This window comes from Cylas formicarius, unplaced genomic scaffold, assembly GCF_029955315.1.
Source record: "Cylas formicarius isolate icCylForm1 unplaced genomic scaffold, icCylForm1.1 PGA_scaffold_2__14_contigs__length_35257938, whole genome shotgun sequence".
Classification (NCBI taxonomy): Eukaryota; Metazoa; Arthropoda; class Insecta; order Coleoptera; family Brentidae; genus Cylas; species Cylas formicarius.
In genome coordinates, this window is record NW_026844319.1 from 27,737,686 (window position 1) to 27,764,790 (window position 27,105).

General features: G+C 33.8%; 1 protein-coding gene across 3 annotated transcripts in view; it reads left to right on the forward strand.

Moving 5' to 3' along the window:
- LOC132698043 (hemicentin-2) overlaps positions 1-27,105 on the forward strand; it is a 456,593-nt gene that overhangs the window by 248,600 nt on the left and 180,888 nt on the right. For all 3 annotated transcript variants that reach the window (XM_060663877.1, XM_060663878.1, XM_060663880.1), the window contains exon 2: positions 432-559. In XM_060663877.1, the coding sequence (XP_060519860.1) occupies positions 432-559 (128 nt within the window). The remainder of the gene's footprint in view (positions 1-431; positions 560-27,105) is intronic.

Below are 27,105 nucleotides of genomic sequence, written 5' to 3' on the forward strand. Positions count from 1 at the left end.
TCATTTTCTGATGATATCCTATGTTCCTTTGTCTGGTATTTCTAGTAATGTTCCTGCTTTGCACCTCAGTTCATCTCAGTCATTCCTGGTTTAACTAAATTCTAACACCGGTAGTAAAGTTCCGTCGTTATTATTTCACGTTGGTCGATGTTGGTTAAACCAGAATGACGTCAGTGGCCGGTCCAAATAGCGAAATTAGACTGCCATTATCTTTTCAATGTCGGACGCTTACAAAGGGAAATTAATTAACTCTATAAGTAATTCGAGTTGTTGTACGTTACCCCGGGAAACGGAATGCTGCTGCCCCTAACCTTTGTTAACTGAAACAATATTTAACATGTCGTCGTTTGAAACGACGTGAAAATGGCGCTCATTTAAATGTAGTTACGCTAAACCGAGTGCGAAAGTAAAATCAGCGTTTTCAATTCCAGAAATTCTCGGAGTCCAAAGGTTCGAGCAACAGCCGACCTACACGGAGGTGAACCCGGGCCAGGACGCCATCTTGGCATGCAAGGTCCACAACAAGAGAGGCTCGTGCTCGTGGCAAAAGGACAATAAGGTGAGCGCTTCACAAACTGGGAGTTTATCGGTTAAAAAAAAATCTTAAAAAAAAAAAATTATAATAACTAACGCAATTTTTTACGTCGAGCTCGAGCGTAATTAATTAGGAGCAGCCTGATGTTTATCCTTATTAAACGCGTACAATTATTTTTCATTTATCTTTCCTAATGGTTCGGACGGCGTCATTAAATTTTATTAAATACTTAATTTCGCCTACCTGAGGGTAATTTGTGTTTCGTGTTGCGTAATTTTTTTCTGGCTCCGGGAGAGATTTGCTTTAAACGAGACCACTCTCGAAAGTTGCGGTTTTAATTCGGTGGTTGAAATATATTTTTGAACCCGTAGCGCGTCTGCCAGAGTCCAGCCGTAGTATCACCAGGAATGCATTACCTGCTGACCAAAATGGAAACGGAATCACCATCCACACCATCGTGACCGTATAAAAAGTGTCACTCTTTTTTCAACAGTTATAATCTCCAACATGTGATGCGGACAAAATTAATCTCATAATGATTGAGCTCGTCTTCGCCCTCCAACCGACGCATATCAATCTACCCTTTCTAAGAAACTACTGATTTTAGAAAAATAAGTTTATTCAAAAGTTTTATGGTTTACGTTAGATTTTAAAATTATTTACTTTTTATATATACAGGATGTCCGATACGTGCTGGACTGACATCAGTTTAAAAATTTTAAATGAAACACCCTATATATTTTGATAGTTTTAGAATTCTTGCCAAAAATAAAGAAACTATATAAACTATACTAGCTATAAAAACTATATAAAAATATAGAAACTATTTCTTCAAATTTTGTGTAGCTTAGACAGAAATTATATATATTTTTTATGCAAAATTATGTTCTTGGTAAACATGGTCCTCCGTGGCTGGCTGTAATGGCTATTTGTTTATATACAGAGTGTTTTAAATTAAAAGCTTTTTTTTAATTTCAACTTGCAGTGTTCAATTTTTTTTTAAAGTAAAATATTTATATCTATCTATATATCTATAATTTGGTATATATCTCCTGCACCTAAATCTAATGGTATTCGAAATATTGACACCTAATTATTTTAAAGAATTTAAAAAAATCATATCATTTTTATTTTTTAAATAATTTAAAGGATTTTTGCAATGGGTGAAGGGCCTTTTTTATAGTTAAGGTAATACAGAGATTTATAAGTTTACGAAATTAAAACGTCATCATTTTTTATATCGTGAACGATGTAAAGTAATATGTATAATTACGATAGAAGTTTAAAAATTGAAAACAATATATATGTAACAAATGATAGGTATTTTAACCCGCTTTAAGAGAAAATGTCAAAAACATGGGCGTCTCATTTAAGAAAAATGAATACTTAGTTGAAATTTTAAAAAAAATTCCTTTAGTTTAAGACACCCTGTATAATTTTAAAATACCTAGTCATCACAGATCGTTAGGAGAAAATCTTCTTAAAATGTGTTTAAAATTTGATCAAGTAGTCGAGTATATCACGTATTTACTAAGAACATAATTTTTAATAAAAAATATATACAATCTCAAATAATTACGTCTGAAGGATACTAAAAATGTCAAAAAAAATATATGGTGGTCCGCTTAAAATTTTAAAACTAATGTTGGTCCAGCACTTATCGGACACCGTGTATATACAAAAATTAAATAACTTTAAAATTTAATTTAAGCCATAAAACTTATTTTTTCTGAAAACAGTAGTTCCTGAGTGCCTACTCGGTAAGTAAATAACTTATTTAACAAAAAAGAAAGTAATTCATCAATCAATCAATCAATATGGCTTTAGGTCGAACCATAGCACAGAAACTTTCCTTTTAAACGCTACTAACAACATCGTTGACGCACACGACGATAAATTTAACGTACTTAGTTTTCCAAGATTACAGTAGAGGTTTCGGCCTAATTCAGAACTATTAAAATAGTCGAAAACTGCAAACGATATTTGACAACTCAACACCTGGCTATCGTAACGTTAATAAACGAGTACCACAAAGAAGTATATTAGGGCCTAGAGCTGAGTTTTATACCACATTGTAATATTGCAGCTGACAGAAAAATTTATATTTCATTTTCCAATTAATAAAGCTGCATGGTTGAAATAATATTATGTTAACCTCAACCGCACCCTTTGGTTCCGAATGAAGATAAAATCAACGTATTGTCTTTGGAAAATAACCCTACCCCCCATAACTTAATTTTTAAAATTTAATTGAACAGGAAATCTCTTTCATTAACCAACAGTGTTAACAGTAGTATTTTTCATAGTAACAGTGACATTCGCAACAGCTACTATAAATTAAGACAAAGCACAAAAATCTCTAAATAAGGTTAAGATTTTGCGACGTGATGATGCCGAACCGTCTGAACTATGCAGTTTAGTCTATAGTCTATAGTCTATATTGCAGATGATCCAGAGCAACTTGTTTGGAACTGAAAATCAATTTTCTTAAAAAAAGTACGCAACGACTCTTTGGCACAAACAATGTTTAAATCTATCAATACTTTCTTATGCAGTTCTTCTAGGGTTAAAAAACCCTTCACTTTATAAGCGTCGTAGATTATTCGCCTGATCAGATCTGCGTGTTGCTCTTTAAAAACTCACTTTCCCACTTTCCTCTTGACTATCCCATTTGCAACAATTTTTCTTACAGTTGACTTTGGAACTTTGGTTATATCACTTGTTTTTATTGCTGCTCCTACTTCCCTTTTGCGAATTTCTTATAAAATCGTAAATATTCAAAGCAATTTGTTTAACATCCAAAGATAATTGGGTACGTTCGTTTATTTGCTGAAGTTGTTCGACTTCTAAGTTGTCATTAGATTCGACTACCATCTCCACTTCGTCTTCAAATTCTACGTTGTAGTCCATGTCCATGTTGCCTACGTTGTTGTCCACGGTCTCCACATTTTAAAATGTTAAAAAAAAGGAACAGGAAAATGTAAGATTCTAATAAATATTTATCTTTATTCTTATGACGTACCTTTCTTTATCTACCGCTAATATAATCTACAGTCTTAAAAAAGACTGTTGTTGTTTACAAATCGAAGAACTATGTAAAGACACAAAAATACAAGAAGAACGTTGTTAATCGACACGCACTCAAGACAAAAATGATTATTTTCAAACTTATCTGTGAGATAAATAGAGTACAGGCATTTACCCTTATATTTTGAACTAACTCTTCAGTGAAAACAGCCTCACAGGGTCAAAGCTCGAGAATCAGGCACATAAATGCGTACTTACTGGAAAAATCACAGTCAAATAAATACGTCTTTAATATATACGAACACATCGCAGTTTAGATTAAACTCTGTATCATCTGATGTTAAAATAGACGGTTCTACTTATTCGAAAATACCCAAAGCCTACTTAATGCAGAATAAACATCTGTTGTAAAATACTTAAAACGTCAACGCAATAAATGCACAATATTTGTGGTCGTACAATACTTGAAAACTGGTCAAGCAGCGGACTGCGCATATACTTGTTGGGTTACGACTGTTATTATTACTTATTGATATACTATTACTGCAAACCACAATTAAATTAAAATTATCGGACAATCCGTGTAAGTGTCCCCCGTCCCAACTATCATTACCATCCCACATTCCAATCCTAATCCATTACGAATCAAAATGAATATTTATCAGGGCGGAATAGAATACAATTTACGATCCAATAAAATGGAGAACCTAAATTGCCTCCACTCGGTCCGATATTATTGACTATCGAAATATTCGACGCTTGCGTTGCAAGTAATAAATAATTTCCCACCGGCAAGACAATTAGCAAAATTAGCCGCGCCCGGGGGGTAAAAAAGGGGGAAAACGGACCAATTCGCGGCAGATATGTAAATTCGGACGCCGAGGTTGCGCTCGTGCCAAATTGGCCTCCAAATTGCCCCCACCCCGTCGACTTCCGAACTTTCGTTTTGTTTGCATAAGCGGAAGATATAATTGCTGGTTATACATTCACCGACAAAATAAATTATCCACCAAATTTTTAATAAATTCTCTTCTCATTTACGTATTTCTTGAAATTCTAAATCTGATTTTAATTACTAATATAATAATGGGGATTGATTAAATCAAGAAATTATTTTTGATTCCTGTTGGTCTATCTTTGTATTTAAAGCAGTAGCACTTGTTTTTTAAGGAATCTGACAACCTCGATAAATATATTGAAGTACATTAAAATCTTAAGAAAAGGCGTACTACAAATAACGCTAAATTTGTTTGTTGACACGTTAATTTCGATAAAATTTATTTAAAAAAATATTCTTTCGTTTCATATTTATTAGTAAACAAGAGATGCTTCGTCAGTGGACTAGTCTAAATTATTTTTTACCAACTAAATCTAATTAAGAACTAATTACAGGGTTCTATTATGTTATTATGTTAATTAGTATACCGTCTTAAACGTCGTTTACAGGTTTCCAAGCTCAGAGCAAATAGATCAAGATTCGGAAACGCGTTCTCTATTCTGTTATAAGTACGGGCGCATCTGATAAATGGAGAGTTAGAAAAGTAAATTGAATGAAGTCTAGATACATACGCCTGTTTCGAAGAATCTAGGGATTACAATTAAAGCATATTTTTCCAAAATTCAATCAAATTGTTTTCAACTTTATATAGAAATAATAGATCAAAATTTGTTCTACGATTTTCTAAAGAAATAGAAACGAAAGTTTTCACTATAACTAAAAAAATATCCAGCCGTTCGATATATTTAAAATACTTTGGATTCCAGACTGGCGTAGCATATTCCAACACGGATCTGACATGACTGTAAAAAAGTATTATTAAAGATTTTTTATTATTAAACCCATTAGTTATGCGTAAAATAACTCGTTAGAGCCTTTTGAACTATGTTTTCTACGTGCCTCTGAAAAAGAAGTCTCAAACCCAATGTAATACCCAGCTCCAGTCCAAAAAGTTCAGTTTGTAGTTACCTAGGTAGAGATCACTTTTAATTTGCAATTGTGGTAATTTTTTGTAAACAAAACAGTTCTCAAAATTAGACAAATCTCTCTGCAACAATACATAGTCTGTCGCCGAGTGAACCGATTTTGAAATTTTTAGATCATCTGCGTACTATGTGCTATGTAAAAAGCACTGGCCCACATCATATAGGCAAATAGCAAACAGATTGAGATACATTATATTTGTACTCACCCGAACAAGTAATTCTTAAAAAGGGAGAGCAAAACACCGTGCACGACGAAATTCTCCAGCTTCACGGCAAGAGGGTGGTGTATTTTATCAAAAATGTGGGAGAAATCGGTATAAACGACCCAAGTCTCGAACATATTGTTACTCGCTGACTGAACAAACGGTACCAAAATACGTCCCTTAACAATAAAAAATTGTTCAGCAACAAGTCACTCAAACAACTTGCTTAAGTGGCTTAAGAGAGAGGTCGGTCTGTAATTAGCTACATTACTCTTATCACCGGATTTCAAAATTCTCACGACTTGGACAATTTTCTTATTTCTATTTACCAGTTAAGATGGATTGATTGTATAGCAAAAAGAGGGGCTCATTTTAAAAATATCTAAAGAAAACTATCTGGTCCAGGTCCCTTTTGGGAATTCACAGAGCATAAAGAAGAAGCTTGAGGTTCACAGGGACCAACAAGGTTGTTCGGAGCATAAGAGGTGTTTAGGATCATTCTTTGTGTCAAACTTTTTGTGTTTTTTTTTTGTTCCGAATAAGCGACCAAAAATATTTTGCATCTTGCTTATTTAATAAAATAATAAGCGAATCGAATATAAACTCCTGTTCAAAATTAGACCACCACATAATTGTTGTAATTATGTCTTTGTTTTTGCACTCTTTGGTCAGTTTAGCGTTGACAAAGATAATTAACCTATATTTCACCCGAAAACATTCAATTTTTAATTAAAGTCATACAAAATAAGCCGTCAGGTTGAAAAGCTTTAAAATTGTGAAAATCTACTCAACATGACAAAAAAAGTCTAATTTATAAGAAATCAATGAACTTTAATATACGTCCTACTTGTACAACTGCTTGCATTTGTAGGGCTGCGCTTGCTATTGAATTTTGGATGGTTGTTCAAAGATGCCTTATTGGATTGTCTGGGCTGTTGATTTCATTGAAGTAATCCAAAACATTTCTTGCATTGTGGAGCATTGAGCAAGAAGTCTCTTGTAAATGGTGCAAACAGCGTTACGTGATATAGAATAACCTTTTTTAGGTAAAATTCTGTATTCAGCTCTGCGAGTGCCTCAGAACCTTTCTCACCTTCGGAGAGATAGTAAAGTCATTTTTATTCAGGTGTACGCCATATTTTGTTACTATCGTCTGGAGAACTTTGGCTTACTCGAGTAGCAGTAACAGGCTTTCTAGTAGCCAGCCCAACTTCTTTTAACTTTTTTCTGGTGCGAATGTCAGAAATCTTGACATTTTTCTAGCAGTTTCAATTGGTACATTTTTGTTTCATAATACTTAGTGTCAAAGAAAGTTCTTACGTATTCGTCATTGTTTAAATGACTTACTCGACTCTTCCTTTGGTAATGATGTTTTTAAACATTGACCTAGTGCATTAATGCACGCAAAAGAATAACCAACACTCAAACAGCAATTTCAAGTAATACACTTACCAACCTGAAAATTATGTGATCGAACTTTTTTAATTTAATTAAAGATCATGCAGTTATGAGAACAGTACGAAAACAACTGCTTGACGTAAACCAACCAAGATTGGTTTGGTTTTGTTTTGCCTAGAGAGGAAATTAGAAATGAATACTTAAGAGGGATTGGTTGGTTTTTAGGTACGGGAACAGGTGCAGGCTTTAGTTTCATCATTTGGAAAAGGAAATTTTGAAAAACGGGAGGCACCAAATTACGAGGTTTAATTACGTTACTCGAAAGAACGAAAGGTTGTAAATCATAGTTGTTTCAAAAGAGTTCAATTTATTTTCATATTTAAGATTAATGGAGAACGTTAATGGGCTAGAAACGATTAAAATGTTTTAACCAATTTTCGCCTGCATCAATATGCAATTCGGGTCGAGTGGCGCCTGACCGGAGGGGGTAATTAGCAATTTCCAGCTAAGAGGCTCGATTGGGGCCGTGAGATATTAATGCATGCCCCAAGAGCGAAGTTTTATTAGCAGCGTGTTTGGGAGCGGTTATCCGTAGACACGTGGTGCTTCTATCTTAAATTTTAGAACTTCCTCTTCAGAAATCGTCTTTAACTGCATCCCACCGCACACTACTTAAACGAAAATCGTTAATTTTAGCCTTTAAAAAAAAGATTTTGCTGCTTTTAGCTTAGTTAATTTTTATCACGACTTAACAAGTTAATAACGAACTGGGTCAAATATCACACTTCACACCTTCTTCTATAAAGCTACTCCTCCAGCAGGAAATTTAAAATGATTGCATGGAAATAAAGTTGGCCATTTGAAATGATTGTTTCATGTATATTCAGAAAAAAGCTGCGCATGGTATTCTTGCTTACTTAAGAAATACCAATTCAAATTGGGCTGAGTAACAGGGTATGCAAACAGCAAGACCAGTAGAAACTCGAATCATATCCACCCCCACGGTCTCAGCCGACTCTGAGACTTAGGCTCACTAGGCTTGATGTAAAGGAGTGCTCGGATCAGGAAGCACAATGAGACTGCCTTCACTAATAGATGCAGAAAAATATTAATTTTTGTTTCATCAGTGAATATCACAATTTGACCAAAACTCTATAGTTTTTGAACACAATTTTTTGGAAAATCAAATCAAAATGGCAAAAATAGGGAAAACATTGAACCTACGGATGGAGTAATTAGTTGCACAAAATATGCAACGGATTTTGGGATACATTTTGGTACGTTTTTCGGTTTAAGCCGTGTATCACATGAAAGTATACAAAAAGGGTACAAAAATTTTAAATTTTTATTTGCAAGTCGTTAGGTACTTTCAAAAAAATTAAAAACAACTTTCTTTAGTCCTGTTGCAAGTTATTTCTAGCGGTGTTGTTTGCGGCCCATGCTTAGATAAAATGGATGAGGATAGAATTCAGAAAATTCCAGGATCACATAAATTATGTTAAACTAGAAGTATTATTTCACAGTCTTAAACCTCTTAACTAGTAAGTAAGAGTAAACTTAGAGTTCATGATCTGAATTTAAAGTTTTGCACTACACCTCACTTTAAGATCATAACCTAATCTCATAACTCTACATGTAAATTTTTTCATCCTAAATGATAAACGGCACCTTATGGGGTTAAGCGATACCTTACTTAGTTATGCTCTTACGTCTTACTATTTACTCTTAATCTCTGTCTTTATGTTATTCGCTTTGTACGCTTCTTCTGTTTTCTTTGTCGCGGTTTGTACATTGACCGTCTTGATTATGGTTTTTACAAACAGGACCTCCAGAACGGGACTATTTGTTTTTGGATTATCTGTGACTTGTCTACATCGTTGAAATTAGACAGTGATTTTCCGGGTAGTTAAAGAAGACACATTTTCATTAATTTTTAAATAAATTATTATTCATGCACGGTTTCAGACACCTTTATAATCTACACAACAGCATGCAACGAAAATAAAAATATGAATATTGCATGGCGACCGATAATATCCCTATTTTTAAAGTCGCCAGGATTTGGTATCGCCGTTATTATTCATTCCCACGCCAAAAGATTCAGCAGCACACACATTTATTTATACCGATTGGGGTTCTCTCTCGAGCCTCAGTTTCGTACGAGTAAATTATATATCAATTCAATAATGCTCTGTTTTGGAAACACGGCTACAAATTTTGGAGTTTGCTAAATTATTTGGCTTTGTTATTAGCAAATTGTACGTAAAGTTTATTTTAATCCAGTTGCGCATATTAAACGTGTATGCTATTTCATTTTGTTCTGGTCGTTTATTGTTATGGTAAATTAAAAATAACATATTTGTGTCTGCTAGTTGTTAATTCATTTGCATACAAATTCAAATTCGTGTTGCATACTATACTTTTTCTAGGACTGTTAGTTTTTGGATACATTTTCCCAAAACAACACAAATACATTCACTGACATGACCGTCAGAATTGAAAAACGTCAAAATTTAAGGCGTGCGAAATATCTCCGAAAACATCCGATTGCTCCCAAACCCCTGCGGTAAAATTCCGGAAATGTCCGAAGTGTCTCGGGTCTGTGAGAAACGAAACTGACGTGGTAAAATGAAACTCACTTTCGAAAACGCTGGTGCCACTAAATTGGAAATGAAGGCCTCCATACCAATTTCATTTCTTCTATAAAACAAACAAAATTAAAAACGGGGAGTTTCTTATTATGGTTCTACATTTTCTATATTTGAACGCATTACCAGTTGTCAAGAAAATGTTCCCTGTAACAAATGAGGGAAATCTATTTTCCTAACTAATGCAATAACGATTTTTTGGATATCGTTTATTGTCACTTTAAAATATAAATTAGATCTAAATCATGTTTAGTCTTAGTAAGTTTTGTCCGATTGTTTATGCTAGCCAGATATTTAGCTTTGTTCTTGACGTGTGGATATTGGCTTGTAGGTAACAATCACTAATAAACCAACGAAAAATCCGAGAGTCTATAGAAATCTATAAACAACCTAACAATCTTAACCGCGACTCAGATCTCTACCTGCACCAATTTGGGAATCAGTCATCCGAGACGGTGTTTATACCTCATGAGCGCACCCCTCAAACAATATATAAGCAAGTAGAGAGTAAAATACGAGCCAGTTTCAGTCAAGCTCTGAAGAAGCCAATAGGATGATTGGCGAAACGTCAGCAATTTCGACTCAATACAAATACCGCAAAATTAATCAACAGATGGCAGAGGCGCAAAAAAAAAAAAATTAACAGATCACCTATTTAAAAATGTCTTTAAAAAAATGCAAACAATTCAAACCATAATTTTTGAGGGAGTTATTGTATCAGCTACTAGGGATTAATTTATGTAATAATGGTAAAATAATTGTATTATTATTATAATTCCGCGAGTATATTTTAAACAACGATGTTTGAGCAGGAGGCTAACGAATTTGAGGCGCTGTCAGTGGTTCAATTTAATTCGTTAACGTGCCTATTTCAATTAAATAGTTCGTTAGTGACAGGGAGCTTCAAATTTGATGGCCACTTCATTAGCAAATTACTCGATGTTATTATAAGGAAGCAAAACTACGTATTCGACGCACTCCTAGTCCGATAATTGAATTGCTATTAATTTAAATTCCGGTGGTAGCACACTTGTAATCGAAGAGAAAAAACTTTTTTGGGCGGAATGTTATTAAGAAATATAACATATTGAATACTAAATTTCAATTTATTTGTTGCCATATACAATTTTAAAAGTTATACGTAAAAACTAAACGTAAGAGGCAGTGGGACACCAAAGAACTTTAACCAGCTGTAACTTGGACATTTTTTGCCAATGTTGAATTTTAATTTCACACAAGAAATGGTCAAAACTGGCGAAGTGCAAATGGGAGTTTGTAAAATAGGCAGTTATTCAAGCTAGAGACGGATCAAAGCATTAGTAATAAAATAACTTTATTTAACGTATATCATTGTGAAAGTCCAAATTTAGTAAATGTCGACATCCACCAAAAGATCTCATTTATTACCATTTATTTACTACAAATAGTTTTGTAAAAAAAAATTGCTATGGATATAAAGTATCACCGGGGCAAACATTATAATATGCTTCCTGTTGAAATCAAAGACGTATGCCCAAAAAACATTAAAAATCTTTACTGACAACAAATATTTTTTATAACCTGTCTGAAAATGAAAATCATACGAACAATAGATAAAAGTAAAAGAGTTTGTATTCTGTGACACACTTCGGCACTTTGTTGGTCAATTCGAGTAATTTTTTTTTATTTACTCTTTATATATATATATATATATATATATATATATATATATATATATATATATATATATATATATATATATATATATATATATATATATATATATATATATATATATATATATATATATATATATATATATATATATATATATATATATATATATATATATATATATTTATTTATTTATTTATTTATTTATTTTTGTAATTTTTAAAAATTTTTGGGTGCTATGTTTTCTGATGAAACTTTCCTTTGTAATACTCCCCATCTAAAATGTAAAAAAAATGGAGAATCTGTTTGATTTTGTGAATTGAATGCATCTAAATAGCAAAAATAAACTCAAACTCTGTAGAGAATAAATTTATTACAGTTATAACAGCTTCTAATCAAAACCTAAAAATTAAAAAAAAAAAGATAATTGAACTGAGGTGGCTTTTACTTGGTGAAAATCCATTTATCAAAATAAATAAGAACTAAAAGTTCAGATTTTCACGAAATTATATATTTTGACATGACAATTGTTTATCCGAAACCTAATACAGGACACGAACAATTTAAAACAATTACATACATAGGAGAACCTAGTGAAAAAGTTTCAAAACATTTGTCAAAATGTGGTTTAAAAATAACTTTCAGAATTAACAACCCAATAGGAAAATATTTAAAAAACAATAAAGCGAAATGTTCAAAATTTATATTAGACAAACAGGTAGATCCTCCAAGAAACGCATTAACGAACATAAAAGAGCGTTTAGAAATAATAGTCTGGATTCTAATTATGCTACACACTTAAACACAGAAAAACACATTTTTGACGACAATTTTGATATTTTACATACAGCCACAAAAAGTACAAAATTAAATTTATTGGAAGCAATGGGGATTAACAAAATGAGGCATTCAAATGTATTACAAATTCTCACAACAACATTAATTAAGGTTTTATGGTCATTTTTCCGTATATATAGTAGCAGGTAGTTTGTAAATATTACATTTGATGAAGACAAGGTGTTGTCGAAACAACTGTCATGTCAAAATATATAATTTCGTAAAAATCTGAACTTTTAGTTCTTATTTAATTTTTTTTAAAATTTTTTCATAAAAAATTCATAAAACTCTTTTATTGTACCGCTGGTGATGACCATTTGTTTTACATGTTATGCCTTGCTTCGGTTTTAACGTTTTCTGTTTTTGTTTAGTTCAAGTTTCAATATAAACACGAATATATTTTATTATTGCTTATATAACCGAATATCTTGGCAGTTCTGAATAAACATTTTAATTTGTCATAACAAAATTTCGAATATTTTTGTTACATCCTATTCGTATGCCAGGCTATTAAATTGGCATCGTTTTTATTTTGCGATGTTTTACTCTTCCGCACCATTCAGAATTGGAATAAGATCAAACATTGTGACGTAGATTGTCGAGTCGGTTCTTAACGTTTACCCCTACCCCTCGCAACCGCAAAAACCGAAATTTGTTACTGTCTAGGTCGCTCAGTCGAAGTAAGCTTCGTGCGGCCATCTGCGCCATATAGATATCGCCATATTACCCACAGACAAGCAATTGATCGGGTTCGTAAAACACACACACAAGTCCCCGAACGTCGAGTAACAAATCTAGTTTCGTTGTCGTCGAAATCCGGTCCTTTCGAACAGGCCGCTAACTGGACGACATGTCCGAGAATCAGGAGAGGGAAAATGTCGACTTATATATACAGTACGGGCGATTCTGGCGCTATGAAGGATACACTATCACGCTTAACGTTTCCGTATGTTAAAGAAGTGTCTTGAGAAAAAGCAGACCTGAAGCGTAGCATGAAGAAATAGGATGTATTTATGAAATAGCTTGTGAATATTGTGAGTGTTATTTTGGAGAGAAAAAAGTCCACTAAACAGAAAAAACCTGCGAGATAGCGAGCAATTGAGATTTGGGATAGCAGTTTTGTGAAAGCAACGCAGCATCAAATGGCCTCATAGTGAACCATGGCAGCTTTAGAGGACAAGTTCATGGTTGATTGTACAAAACTCGGCCCTGGATGAAGAATTGAACTTTGTATATAAATGAGAATTTGAAAAGTTTACACTTCATAAATGGCAGTGACGCATCTATCTGAAACTTTTGTAACTACAAATTGGAAGTTCTTTTAGTTTGGGAAATTTATACTTCTTGAAACTTGAACTTTTATATCAATTCAATTCAAATAAATATCAATTTTCTTTTCTTTCTTCGGATAAGCAAGTCTGTAGCGAAACAAATTATGACAGGTGGCGGTTTCTATATTTGTATTTGCTACGGAGAGTTGAATTATAATTTGATAGAGGGCGCCCCCCAGGATTAAACGATTATCGTATCGAGCTACAGCGGATAACGCCGGACACGGAAATAGTTGTGGGCCGGCATCTCACCCAGTAGTTCTTATTTTTCTAGATCTTGTGTAATTTGAGATGTTTTTCATATCGAGAGAACCTGTGGCCGGTTATATCGCCGTATTGTGTCAGTACACTTTACCGGACGTTTGCCTGCTCTTTTGTTAAGGTAGGCCGGATATTTTTTGTGCGGCAAATGCCACTTATCGTTTTTTAAACTTATTGTCTTAAAGTTTCCAAACGCTGATTGCGCGTTTTTGTGCAGGCCAACCCACATACTCCCTCAAAAAACGGATCGACCCCGTTTCGATGCAAATCTAATCGACAGTATCCACGTCTGGTATAACTATGGAAAGCAAAACTGTTTGTTTATACCAACCATTATGAGAACCATTTTTTATTTCAAATTATGTTTTACTACTACACCAAAAAGGTATTTTTCTCACTCCTTATTTGTTTACATCGTTGTACTAAAAATAACTACTTCCATCCACTAGTCTAGAGAGTCACTTTGTTTTCAAAATTTAACTGCCATTTGTAATAATGCAGGCGGCGCAATTGGTGGATGTTCTGCCGATGATAATTATTGTTTGACCATCAGTTGAAGGTCTGTGTGATAGTTTGTTTTAATAAAGCGAAGACAGCAATAACAGGAAAACTTCGAACGAAAATATGACGAAAACAAGTGAAGTATGCAACTCACAGCTTATGTGATGCAGTCGCTATAACAAAAACTAACTGGTCTGTATCCTATCTATTTGGCAAAACACGACTTATTGAGGTTAAGTTAGTAAAGAGCCTTCTAAATAAGTGTGAATTACCTTTTGTCCTAAATACGCCTTAGTTAACAATAAAGAATTAATTAAATTATATGCAATATTAACGCCACAGCTTAAATGATGCAAAAATAATAACCAGGGTCAAAACTTATCAGTTTGGAATTTACTTTATTTTATTTTACTTTATTTATTACTGCAATTGTGTTATGTTTAGTTTGACATTTCTAAATTCGTTTTCGTTCAGTAAAACGATTTTTTTTTAATGGGTAGTCGGACTACAATTTCTGAGATAAATTGAATTATTGCTCATCACAGAAATGGATAAAGCCAAGGAGACATAGCCAAAATGGTAAATAAATGTCCCCCAACTGTTCAGCATATTATTGAGCGTTACTGTAACGAAAATAGAGTCGAGAATAAGTCAAGATTAGCTCCAAATGAGATCTTCAATGAACGTGAAGAAAGATGGATTGTAAGAGAGGATCGAACTATCCAAAAGAAAAGTACTCCAAAGATGTGTGTCGAGGTGGAAAGACAGTTTGGAAAATACTGCGAAAAAATATTTTGCATGGTCGATTTTCCAGAAATAAGAGCATATCGATAAAGATTTCAACTTTTGGGATTCAGTAATATTTGCTGATGAAACCAAAATAAACTTTTTTGGATCCAATGGAAAAATATCAGTGTGGAGAAAGCCTAAGGATGAATTAAAATTGAAAAATTTAAAAGCTACGGTAAATCACGGTGGAGGTGGAGTGATGTTATGGAGCTGTATGTCATCTGCAGTAGTAGGTAATATGCTGGTTGCTAGTGCCCAAAAATTAAATATGGCTCACAATTATCGGTTCTATCATTGATGATTTAAAATGTGACGTTAATATTGCATATAATTTAATTAATTCTATATTGTAAACTAAGAAAGGCATGTTTAGGTCAAAAAGTAATTCACACTTTTTTAGAAGGCTCTTTACTAAATTAATTTCAATAAAAGACATTCAGACCATTTATTTGTTGTTATAGGGACTGCATCATTTAAGCTGTGAATCACTGTATGTGTAGGAGGACAACCTGATGATCTGAGACTGAGAAATATCATACAACAGTTTACCAGGAATATTCATATCTTGGAGGTAAACCGAAGTTGTAGACTGAGATGAAAGGCAAGAAAGCAATTGGAACTTTAAATCTCGTGCTCGTGGATACAATGATTCTCCAAATCGATGTCAGAACTTAATGTCAATAGATTGGAATGATCCAGATATATGGCGAATGGGAACCGGAAAGCGTAGAAGGATACATCCATACATATAGGCATCTCCACAAAATGGTCCGCACTGTATACACAACCCCACCGTTATATTTGACAAATATACACCATTTTAAGCGTTCCTTCTTACTAAAAGCCGGCAAACTTCACGGTCGATTCGGGATGGATTATTCCAATACTTTTCCGTTCCCGAGGTTAACGGTTCTTATCTTTCGCGTGCCACTGACATTCGTTACTCGCCTGGAAAATGTTACGATAATAATGATTGTCATTAGTTTCCGATCGGGCCACGCCTCTTATCGCCGCAGTATTATGGTTTTTCACGTTTGCCACTGCCGGGATAAACGCTTCTCGGGGTTATTTTATTATCGAATGCGGGTTTTGTTCCCGTTATTACGCTCTCGTCGTTTCGAGGTTATGTTCGATCTCATTCGAGGACGAGCTAAGCGTTACGAGATCAGGTTATGGGCTAGTGTACGCCGCATCACTCGGTATGCATTGAGTTTCCTTCCTATGCGTCCATAATTGTGGATGTGTAACGGATAAAATAGGCCAAATACGTACGTAAACAAACTTCATCGAACGATGACCTACGTGGGATAAACCATCATAAAGAATTCAGCGAGGTTCGAAGTACACAAATTAGAAATAGATAAATACAATAGACATTTTCTATGTGCTTCTCAACATTAAATAGGTCACAAAATCGATTTTGACACTAAGAAACAAGTGTGAGAAGTTTTGTTCATTCCAAAACGCACGACAACTGAAAATTACTTAGTTTTACTAACTTAAATTTACTATTGCTCAGTTTTCTGAGGATATTATTTTCAGATTTCAGATCTGGGTTTTGGAGGGGCTAGATTTAAAACAATTCTCCTCGTAGTCCTTTGACATGGTCTTTAATGTCTTCTCCAGTTTTGGTTCCACTTCTTCAAAACATTCTCCCTGCGCTGCGACGCACAGATCGTCAGGGTACACAAAGTGCGTTGTGTTATCGGATGTTGGTTGGTCATTTGTGTACATGTTAAGTGACATAGGCCCCGGGACGCTTCCCTATTCGAGGCCATTTTTTTGATTCTTCCATCAACTCTATCTGCCCTCTAAGGATTTTCTTATTTTTACCGGTTGGTAGTCGTTGGTAGTTTTGTAGATTTTGGTGAGCAACCAGAGCTGTTAGTGCTTTTTTTCGAACCCCTCTTCAATATGCTCAGTGAGGGCAAGCACTTGATTGGTGCAGGATTTGTGCGGTCTGAAGCCAGCCTGTTGAGTTTACAGTATTTCCAATGATATTCAGAATTAACCTTTCGTAGAGTTGAAAGAGATGACATAGGAAAGAGCTCTTTGGCGAGTCGGCGTCTTTTCCTGGTTTCAGAAGAACTATAAATTTCGATTTTCTCTGTGGCTTAGGTATTGTGTAGCTTTAGCACGAAATTAGCATTGTTGCGTAGAATATAAATAAAACATGCAGGAGGATATCCGCGCGCTATTTAAATTAATTTTGTCTAAGCTTTGAAGATACCAATTGAGATATTTTCATTCAATTTTTAATAGTAAATACATTTAATAACCTTTTCCTTCTTTACTTTGTCCTTTTTTAAAATTTAGACTGTAGCACTAGAAACATAGAATAGCGTATCTCTTTTTTTCGACTGTTTAGGAATTTAAGGAACTTAAATCTGCAAGTTTTTGTGCATCATTTATACCAAGCTTTTAGATCTGATTACTAACACGGTCTACTGCGATTATGTGAAATCTGGGGTTTCCATGAGATCCCAAATGATTGAAATCCACCATTCTGATCAGAAGCAAGAAAGGCCAAAAAATACCATTTCTAAAATCTGAAACGTCTCATCTGATGGAATAGAAAAAACAAGAAACAACAGTGTTTCGGCTAGTTCTAAAATTCACTTAGCTAACAGTCACGAACGAACACACTGTAAGAGTTTTTATCAAATGTTAAATGCCTATTAACGATTAATTAAATTAAGTAATTAATTTAGTACTGCACTAAATTAATCTAACCAGACCGATTGAGAACCAATAATTACTTCGTTAATTTTGTGAAAATTTTCAGTTTCGCTAATACATTTTCATAAGTGTTTGTGCTATTTTGAACATATTGTTCATCCAGTGGTGCTTGGCCTACTGTCACGATTAATTAAAAAAATATATTTTAATGACAATTCGTCGACACGGATTGTTCTCTTTTCTCCGATCGTGCAAAATACTTTTCATACTGTCTACTTTAATTATTTCATGATGTCAATTTAAAATTTTATTATTTTGTTGTAAACTAAATTCTAGAGAGATATTTTGAGTGTTTGTTATTCTTAATATAAGAAAAAATGCCAAAAAAAACGATGCCGAAAATTAAACCTGAACTAATCAAACCGTAATAACAAAACTACATTGTAAAGCAATAAATTCATAAAAGGCATACGAAAATGCGGACTTCACTTCAAAGACGAAACATCTTGAGTCCAAGCACTAATATATATGTAGAGCGGACACGGTAACATAGCAAAAAGACTTCTTATTTGGAAAATAAAACTCCACAGTTTTTTGTACAACTATTACGACCTTCGATTTGTTGCTGACGGGGTTCGTGAATTTGTTGCGAGTTTCGGACATATCGTTTAATTAAAGTTATTGATGTGTAGAAAGATTTATTTAGCATATTGATTTTGACTTTGCTTTTGGGTGTTTGAGAATTTAAACTTCTGATGCTTGTTGGATTAATTCATTTCTGTTACTTTGCTACTTTCTAGTTCAGGAGACTCTTAATTCATAAGATTCAATGCCAAGTCGATAATGGAAACTTTCTAGAAGTCAGTCTTGACTGGATTGTATTATTTATTATTTAAATTATCACAGATAAGTAAGCTAAACCAGATACTTCTTTTTCAAATAATTCAAAATGTGATAATACTAAGGTACTGAACCTGTCATCGTTAAAAGGCTTGTGGTCTGAGGATTGGATGGTTCTTACATGCAACTACTTAGGAAGTCAAGGCTACTCTCTAACACCAGCTCCAACATGCAATCGCCAACAACCAGGTGTTGAAATCGTAGAACGTCGACCCGGAAGAAGGGAAGAACAAGGCAGAAGAAATTAAAAAAAAACTGGAGTAAAGATCTGTTTAACCAAAGATAGAATACCAGAAAATAATAGCAAACTTACCCACGATGTCGTTTGGAGTTTTCGAGGTTTTGTCAACTAAAATCCGACTAAAACGTCGATTGCTAAAAATAATCAGCTAGACTGGTGGCTGTGGATTTAAACTGCCCAAGACAAACTCAATATATCATATCAAAGTTAAAACATGAATTATATTTAGGATAGACTAGATTCAATATTGATAGGTATCAGACCACGGAATATTTTAGATCGTCTTACCAAAAAACACTCAGTTAATATTTCCATAGACAACCAAGTAGTATTATTTTTTAATTTTTTAAAAGAAATAAACATTTATTATTTGTTTTGTCGGAATCAAAAATAGTTTTGAAATACAGCCGTAATTAATGATATAAAAGTTAATTGTCAAGAACATAGTGGAAAAGAATATAGTTATAGTTAAAAAGTTAAATGTAAAACCTGATATTTGTAATATTTGCTAACAAATGCCTCATTCATTCATTCATCCGTCTATTCGGTCGCGTTTTATTTCCCGCCTCTACGAAACAATTTCGCCGTCTCACTCCCACCGCGACTACTACCGAATGTAAATTTCACCCCATCGCGCCGCCTTATTAATCACTTTATATAACAAATTAACGGCGTCGCACGCTTGATAACAAAAGCAATTACAGTATATTGTTATATGGTAATTAGTACGCGAAACTTTCGTCGGGAAATGACAGATGCTCGAAAATTTTACGCCCCGCATACGAATTTGCCTCGTCTTCAATATTACTTAAAAGTTTCGTTCAAAATACAAAGACCTCTTACGCGCAACAGCGCGAACTAAAAACGCGACATACAGCATACAAACTTTTAAGTCTCCATACATCCACTTTAAGTTTGTTTTTGCTCCATGACTTAATTTTTTCGTTGTATCTTGCAGTTTTCTTCCACAATTATGTCGACAATATTTTGATAGAAAATATTATTTTTTTCAAATTAATCAATTGGTGGTACCTAAAATTATTTTCTACTCCCGTCTGTAAAATGCCCAATTACACACCGATCTAGCATGCGAGAAGCGTCACTTTACCACGTCAGTTTCGTTTTCCACAGATCCGAGCCACTTCGGGCATTTCCGAGATTTTACCGCACGGGTTTGGGAGCAATCGGATGTTTTCGGAGATATTTCCCACGCTTTGAATTTTGAAGTTTGTCAATTCTGACGGTCATGTCGGTGAATGTATTCTTGTTGTTTTGCGAAAATATACCCAAAAACTAACAGTCGTAGAAAAAGTATAATATGCAACACGTTCGGTACACTGCGACACTACGACTGTCAGTTTTTTCAGTACATTTCAGTACATTTTTGCAAAACAGCACGGGTACATTCAATGACATGACCGTCAAAATTGAAGTGGGATTGATTATCTATGCACTTCGTAGCCTGTAGATGCCAACGACTTTTTTTTCCACCATGGCTACATCTTTTCCTATTATCAATTATATCTGGTTTCTTTCACATAGCCTGTATCCTAGTGTTCTTCAGCAGCTTTTCGGGCTGAGTTTTCTGTTAAAACTCCTGTTCGAGAAACGAGCATGTTATGAAACTTTTCCAATTCTCTGTACTCTTAAGGCATACTAAGGTGTTAAATTCGTTTCTATCCAAATTTGCATTTTCCGGCATATACTGTTTCGAATATCTTTCAGCTGTTTTCCTCATATCATATCATTTACGTGTTTGTTTTCTCTCTACTCGACTCGAGGTATCTGCCTGCTGCCTCGAAGCAGCTCTGTATCGAGAGTCTTATCCAAGTAAGCGGGAGTGCATGACATCCAGCTCTAAGCAAAAATGCTACGGATACCCAGGCGGCATTGAGGGTTTTGAAATCTCCAATAGCCTCAGAAGCTGCCAGAAATCTCTATATATTATTATACGGAGACGGATATTTAGGCCCTCAATAGAATATCCTCCTAGGAAATGCGCACCTGACACTTTGTTAAGCATGAGCAGGGAAACCTGCAAATCTAACCTGAAACATAACATCCACAAAATTGGCCTTTCGAACGACGATGATGATGAGCAAATAGCGGAGCATATTATTGATGCCCGACTGTAGGAAGGATGAGATACTTAAATCTATGTTCTGACATTCTGTAACATGAAAGTCCACGATACGAGGGCTGAAGTTGATTAAATTGGGAGTGTGCCGCCATAGGGTCGATTTATCCAAGCGGAAGGCGTTAGGATGGTAGCACACAATAATCTAAAACCTATGGCAGAATTTGGACTTGTTATCCTGTTCACGTGTAAACGGTAAACTTCAGCATTTGGATGGTAGTATCAATAATGTAGTATCCACCTCCTATAATTTTAGTACTTCAAGAGAATATGTTATTGCGCATATATGAGCAATCAATGCATCGAATAAGTTTACAAACAGTTGTTTGATGAATGAACTTTTCGTTCTTGCAAATCTAATTTGCAATTAAAGTTGTCCTTTAGTTTCCCTTTAATTTTCCCATGCATTGGTGGAATAATCATTACAGGTGCGCACTGTACGTGCTTAACCCTGGGTATGTGTACTAAATTGTTCATTTACTATAACTGTTATTAACTTCAGTGGCAATTAGAAAATTTTAAAAATTCAGTCATGACTAGTCGGAAACTTTTAAAAATTCGATTTGCGAGGTTTCTTCGGGCAAGATATAAGGACAATATTTAAACAGACGTAATCGAGTGAATTATTCGACCAGACAGCGAGACATTTTAACACGATATCCCGGCGAGCTTAATTCCCTGTGTACGTTTGAGCACTAAAACCGTGATCCAATTATCCGCGGAAAGGAGCTCCGAACTTCATTAAAATTAGAGAACACCCCCCCACCTCCATCCATTTCATTCGTCGGTCCTTCCAAGTCCGTATCGGTTTCGGGAATATTTTGGTGCAGATGTTTCTTTGCTATGCGGTCTTGGTTGTACTTTCAAAATCACTGTTTTCACCGTAACTGTTACAGATCAGTAATGGAGTGACAGTGACAGTTAAGAAGATGCAAGGTGTTAAACCTTATTTATTATATATATTAATTACCTTTTTAAACACTAAAATTTGACACCATAAGTGTAGAACAAATGTTTTTTTAATAAAAAATCTTCTTTTAAACACACGATAAACATGTAAATTTCAGCCCCCGCATTTGGAAATTCCTTTCCTTCATTTTAGTAGTTTGGAGGTTTAGGCTATCGCATAATAAAATTTTTCGTTAGCGATATATTATTCCAGTTCTAATTACATTAAGCTCTTCTGAGCGTATATACATCTAAATAATGATTTCTTAATAACATTCATTTTTTATTTATTTCCTAATCCAAAAAATTCTTTCTTATTAAATAACCGCCTTGTCAATTTTATAACATTTATTATATAATATTTAAGAAATTATTTAATCATCCATTTAAATATAAGACCAACTGAAAATATTATTTAATATTCATAATACCGAAAATCAAAAATTAATAAGGAAAAACCACAAAATTTAGACGATTTAAAATTTAGAATTAGATCCCAAGTAAGGCAAGTTTATAAAAATATTCTGAGCAACGCTTTAAAACCGATTAGCATATTGTCAAGAAGTTGATGGAGGAAATTTTCAACATCTAATAAAATAACTTCTTGATATCTCGTTTTGTCAGATAAAAATTTCAATTATTATACATCGATCTAGCGTGCGGGAAGCGTCCCTTTACCACGTCAGTTTTGTTTCCCACGGATCCGAGCCACTTCGGACATTTCCGGGATTTTACCGCACGGGTTTCGGAGCAATGGGATGTTTTCGGAGATGTTTCCCACGCTTTGAATTTTGACGTTTGTCATTTCTGACGGACATGTCAGTGAATGTATTCGTGTTGTTTTGCGACCATGTAGCCAAAAACTAACTGTCGTAGAAAAAGTATAGTATGCAACACGTTCGGTAAACTTTTTAAGACACTCGTTCATTAAACACTCGCTCACGCTGGGTGACAAATAAACTCGTGGATGAAATGCCGTTCACCGCACTTGTATAATATATTACACTGGTACTAGATACTTAGCTGGTCATTTTTCAAATTAAATTCCTGCTGTGGACATATACTTTTTTGACTCAGTCTGTATATTTTCTGTTAACTGCATTAAATGTGCAAAAAAAAATTATTATGGGCGTCTGCGTTTGTTCCATGTTTAGCAATTCACTGTATATTAAACAAGTAAATAATTTGATGTCCAGAATACGAATTACTTACTCGTATGTAATTTCCGATAATAATTTAATTTTCTTTGGTTAGCTACACCGTGGATTAGGTCTTTCGAGATTAACTTGAACAAGGTGAAGAAGAAAAAATGTTTTTATCATAATTTTAATACTGATCCAAATTTTCGTATCAACCCATAGAATAACTAAAAACTAATAACTTGTAAAACCAAAAAAAATATTTTACAACCGGGAAAGGATGAATGAAAATGAATTCCTCCTGCGTTGATAAATCGAACTTGCTGACATTTCGCCAATCATTTTGTTGGTTTTTTCAGACCTTAACCGAAACTGGCTCGATGTTTGATTGATTGATTCCCATATTGGTAAAAGGTAAAGACCCCAGTCGCGGTTAAAATTGTATATACGCAGGTACAGGTACAACTGAGGTAAGAGTAATCCAGAACATTTGTAAATAATATTACAGTAGCTGAAAAACTGTTGTTTCGCATCTCACCATCGGTCTTGGCTTGAATGCGGTTGTGTTCTGCAAAAAAGTATAAATATTGCCTTGCCTCCATATTTGTATACTTAACTGCCGCTGTTTGGAGATTCATCTCCCTAGCCCCGCATCGTAAATTGAATACATGTACGTAACGAAGTAATAAATTGCGCTGTAGCTGATGTCGGTTAGTGTCATTCTGTGACAAGATACGGATACGCACCTAGAGAGTTATATTGCTGAGAAATCCGACACACGTACGGCAATTTATTGGTATGTGCGCGATGGCAAATACACTTGCTTTGTGATTCATGACGGCGATAACCAAATTTACCGATTCCAATACTGGACACGTGAAAAAGGTAGAGGCGAACATATCATTTACGAAAAGCTTGTGCCCTGCTGTTTCGCTTCATTTTTTGTTTTCACGTTTTCTACATAAATTTTGGAACTGATGATAGTTTGTGCAACAAAATGCATAAGTAAATCGATTTACGAATTTTTTTTTTCAGTGCCAGCTTTAAACAAAAAACACAAATATATTTTTCTTACTTAACGTTTGTTTAGTACTCTCTAATCCAAATAAATAATCAAACTACGTAGACTGAATACGTTAATAATAAAGTGTTTTTCTTTAAAATTATCCTAAACATTTTGTTTCAAAATGTTTACTTAAAGTTGATACGATTTCAAACGTTTAGAACAAAACAGAAATTAAATTGATTGATTTTTTTTTTACTTTTTATAAAACTTCTGGATTCCTTCTGCGTCGGTTTTTGTTGAGTCGAACTAATTAACGTTTCGCCGATCATCCTTTACCACTTTCCTTTTTTCATATTCAATACTAGCGCGTCTGAAGAGATTGTCTAATTGATATACGTTTACTTGGCCTTGTAAAGGCTTACTGCCTAAAATGTATTTTTTCCGCCCCACCCACACCAATTAATTCTACTTTTCTTTTCTTTTAATTTACTGACACCACAATAAAGTTTGTGAATTTATTTTCTCAGTTGTCAGGTAAAAATTGGACAATATCATTTTGTCCTGGCCAACTAATGGGAAAAAAATGGAAAACTAGTATTATTTTAGAAAAATTGAAATCAAAATTTAAAAATAAGGTGTTCAATTTTAAAATATGTAAATTTTATTTATCGCGCTTTTTTCAGCCCGCCTGTATACTTTAAAATAATTTTAAATTGTGCAGCCTAACAATCTCTGTCTTTGCCTATACCGTTTTGTCATAACTTTTGAAAATAATGAGATAATGAACTTTACTCTATGGTTGACTCACCCTGTATATTAAACGTGTGTATAATAATATAATAATAAATATTTTTTTTTGTTGTTAACTACACTGTGGTACGCAGGTTTTCCGAGATAATTTTAATACGAATATAGATTTTCTTTTCCACCAACCAAAAGGTAGAGGCGGACATATTATTTACGTTGCTTTGTATACAGTGTGGTTCTTTTTTTGTTTCAATTTTTATCTCTATGATTAATTATTATTCCATTTCCTAGTATTACTTAGTTACGTTTATCCTACGTGCTCGACTAACCTCTTTTCGATACTTTTGAATACTTTTTTTTATTTATTAATTAACTTTTATTAATTTTAGAATCTTGAAAGAAAAAAATTATATAAAAATAACGAGTTAAAGTTCTATTGTAACTCTTTATAGGGAACTTGAACAAAATTTTAATTTGAAAAATATTGCTTATAAAAGTAACTTTATACTATCAAAAGAACCACATTTCACAAAAAAAATAATTCCGTACTTCTATATAACAAATATAAGCAGTTAAAAGTTGTAAAAATTAAATCCACTTTTGAAACGCGTTGTCATTGGCTGTGACCGGTTGTGACGTCAATTCGCTCGTACGATTACGCGCCAGGCGGATGGTAGCATATAAAGCATAATAGAGAACGACGACATGTTTGTTTTGTTTTTTTTTAATTTTAATTTTAGTCTCGATCCCGTCGCTTGCTTTTGTTATCTTGTGTTTAGTATGAAAGAAAAAAGTTTTGAAAATAACTGAAGCCGATTTTTTATAACTTCAATCTGATAATTTACCTTAAGTGGATATGTTTATTGTTACATCTTACATATAAAACACAGAAAGTTTTTCTTTTGCTGAGGTGCGCAGTGTTAAAACCAGAAGGTATGTTCACAGAAAATTTAGCCCCTAAATTTAAACCAATATAATATTGTAATCAGCGTGAAGTTTCCTAGTTTTTAAAATTCACATAGTATATCAAATAATATGTAAATTATTCAACACAAAAAAAAACAAAAATGATTTTTTTAAGCTAGTGGAGACCTAAATACTGATTTTAAAGTATATTTACATTGATAACTTAAAGTGTCCTTTATTTTATATAGCCATTCCTACGGAGACTACAGTACGCGGTGCGGGTACAAGCTCGAAGAGTTAAGAATGTTTCCACGGTTAAGGCTAAAGTAACACCTGAACATAATGTTAACAAAAATCGGCTTTTATTTTCCAGTTTGCGAATAAAAAGTTCATCTGGCGTTTTACTGTAATATTCGCGTAGATTAAATACAATCACACTCTGCACGAACCAAAAATAAACGTAAATAATATAATTCTCATCGATCGAGAAACAGCGGTATGACGTCACAACTTGAATTATTTATTGCAACTTAAATATTGCGTTTTGAGTTTTCATATTTGGTAAGCGTTATTTCTATACATAAACAAATGTATTAGAGAAATAAAAAAAATGTTCAAGGTTCCCTATCATCATTTAGGATTGGTGAATTTATGAAATAGAGTTTTATTTGCAATATTGTTAAAAAAAATAGCAGTTGCGGGAAACAAATCAATGCTATCAGCAAAAATCCTATCCCTGTTTCCCAACTCTTTATAATTTAAATGATTATGAATTTCTCCCAGTTCTAGTAGCCAGTTGACTTTTTTAGTATGTTATATATATATATATATATATATATATATATATATATATATATATATATATATATATATATATATATATATATATATATATATATATATATATATATATATATATATATATATATATATATAAATTAAAATACCTCTTTATCGGATTATCCTGACTCAGGCACTTTAGAAGACTAATTATTAGTTGTCCATTTTACGTCACATAAGGGCTTCAATAATTTGTAGCACCCGGTATAAGCGCAGCAGGGCAGCATCGAATAAACAACCTGCGGCGTACAATTGGAAAATTCGCGCGAAAATCGTGAATTCTCGCGGCCATTTCGAATTTTAACGACGACCGTATTTCAGCGACAACATTTACACGTCGTCGCGCAATTTTTTTTCCTGGAAAAACGAGGCGAATTGTTCGCCGGTGACCCGGAA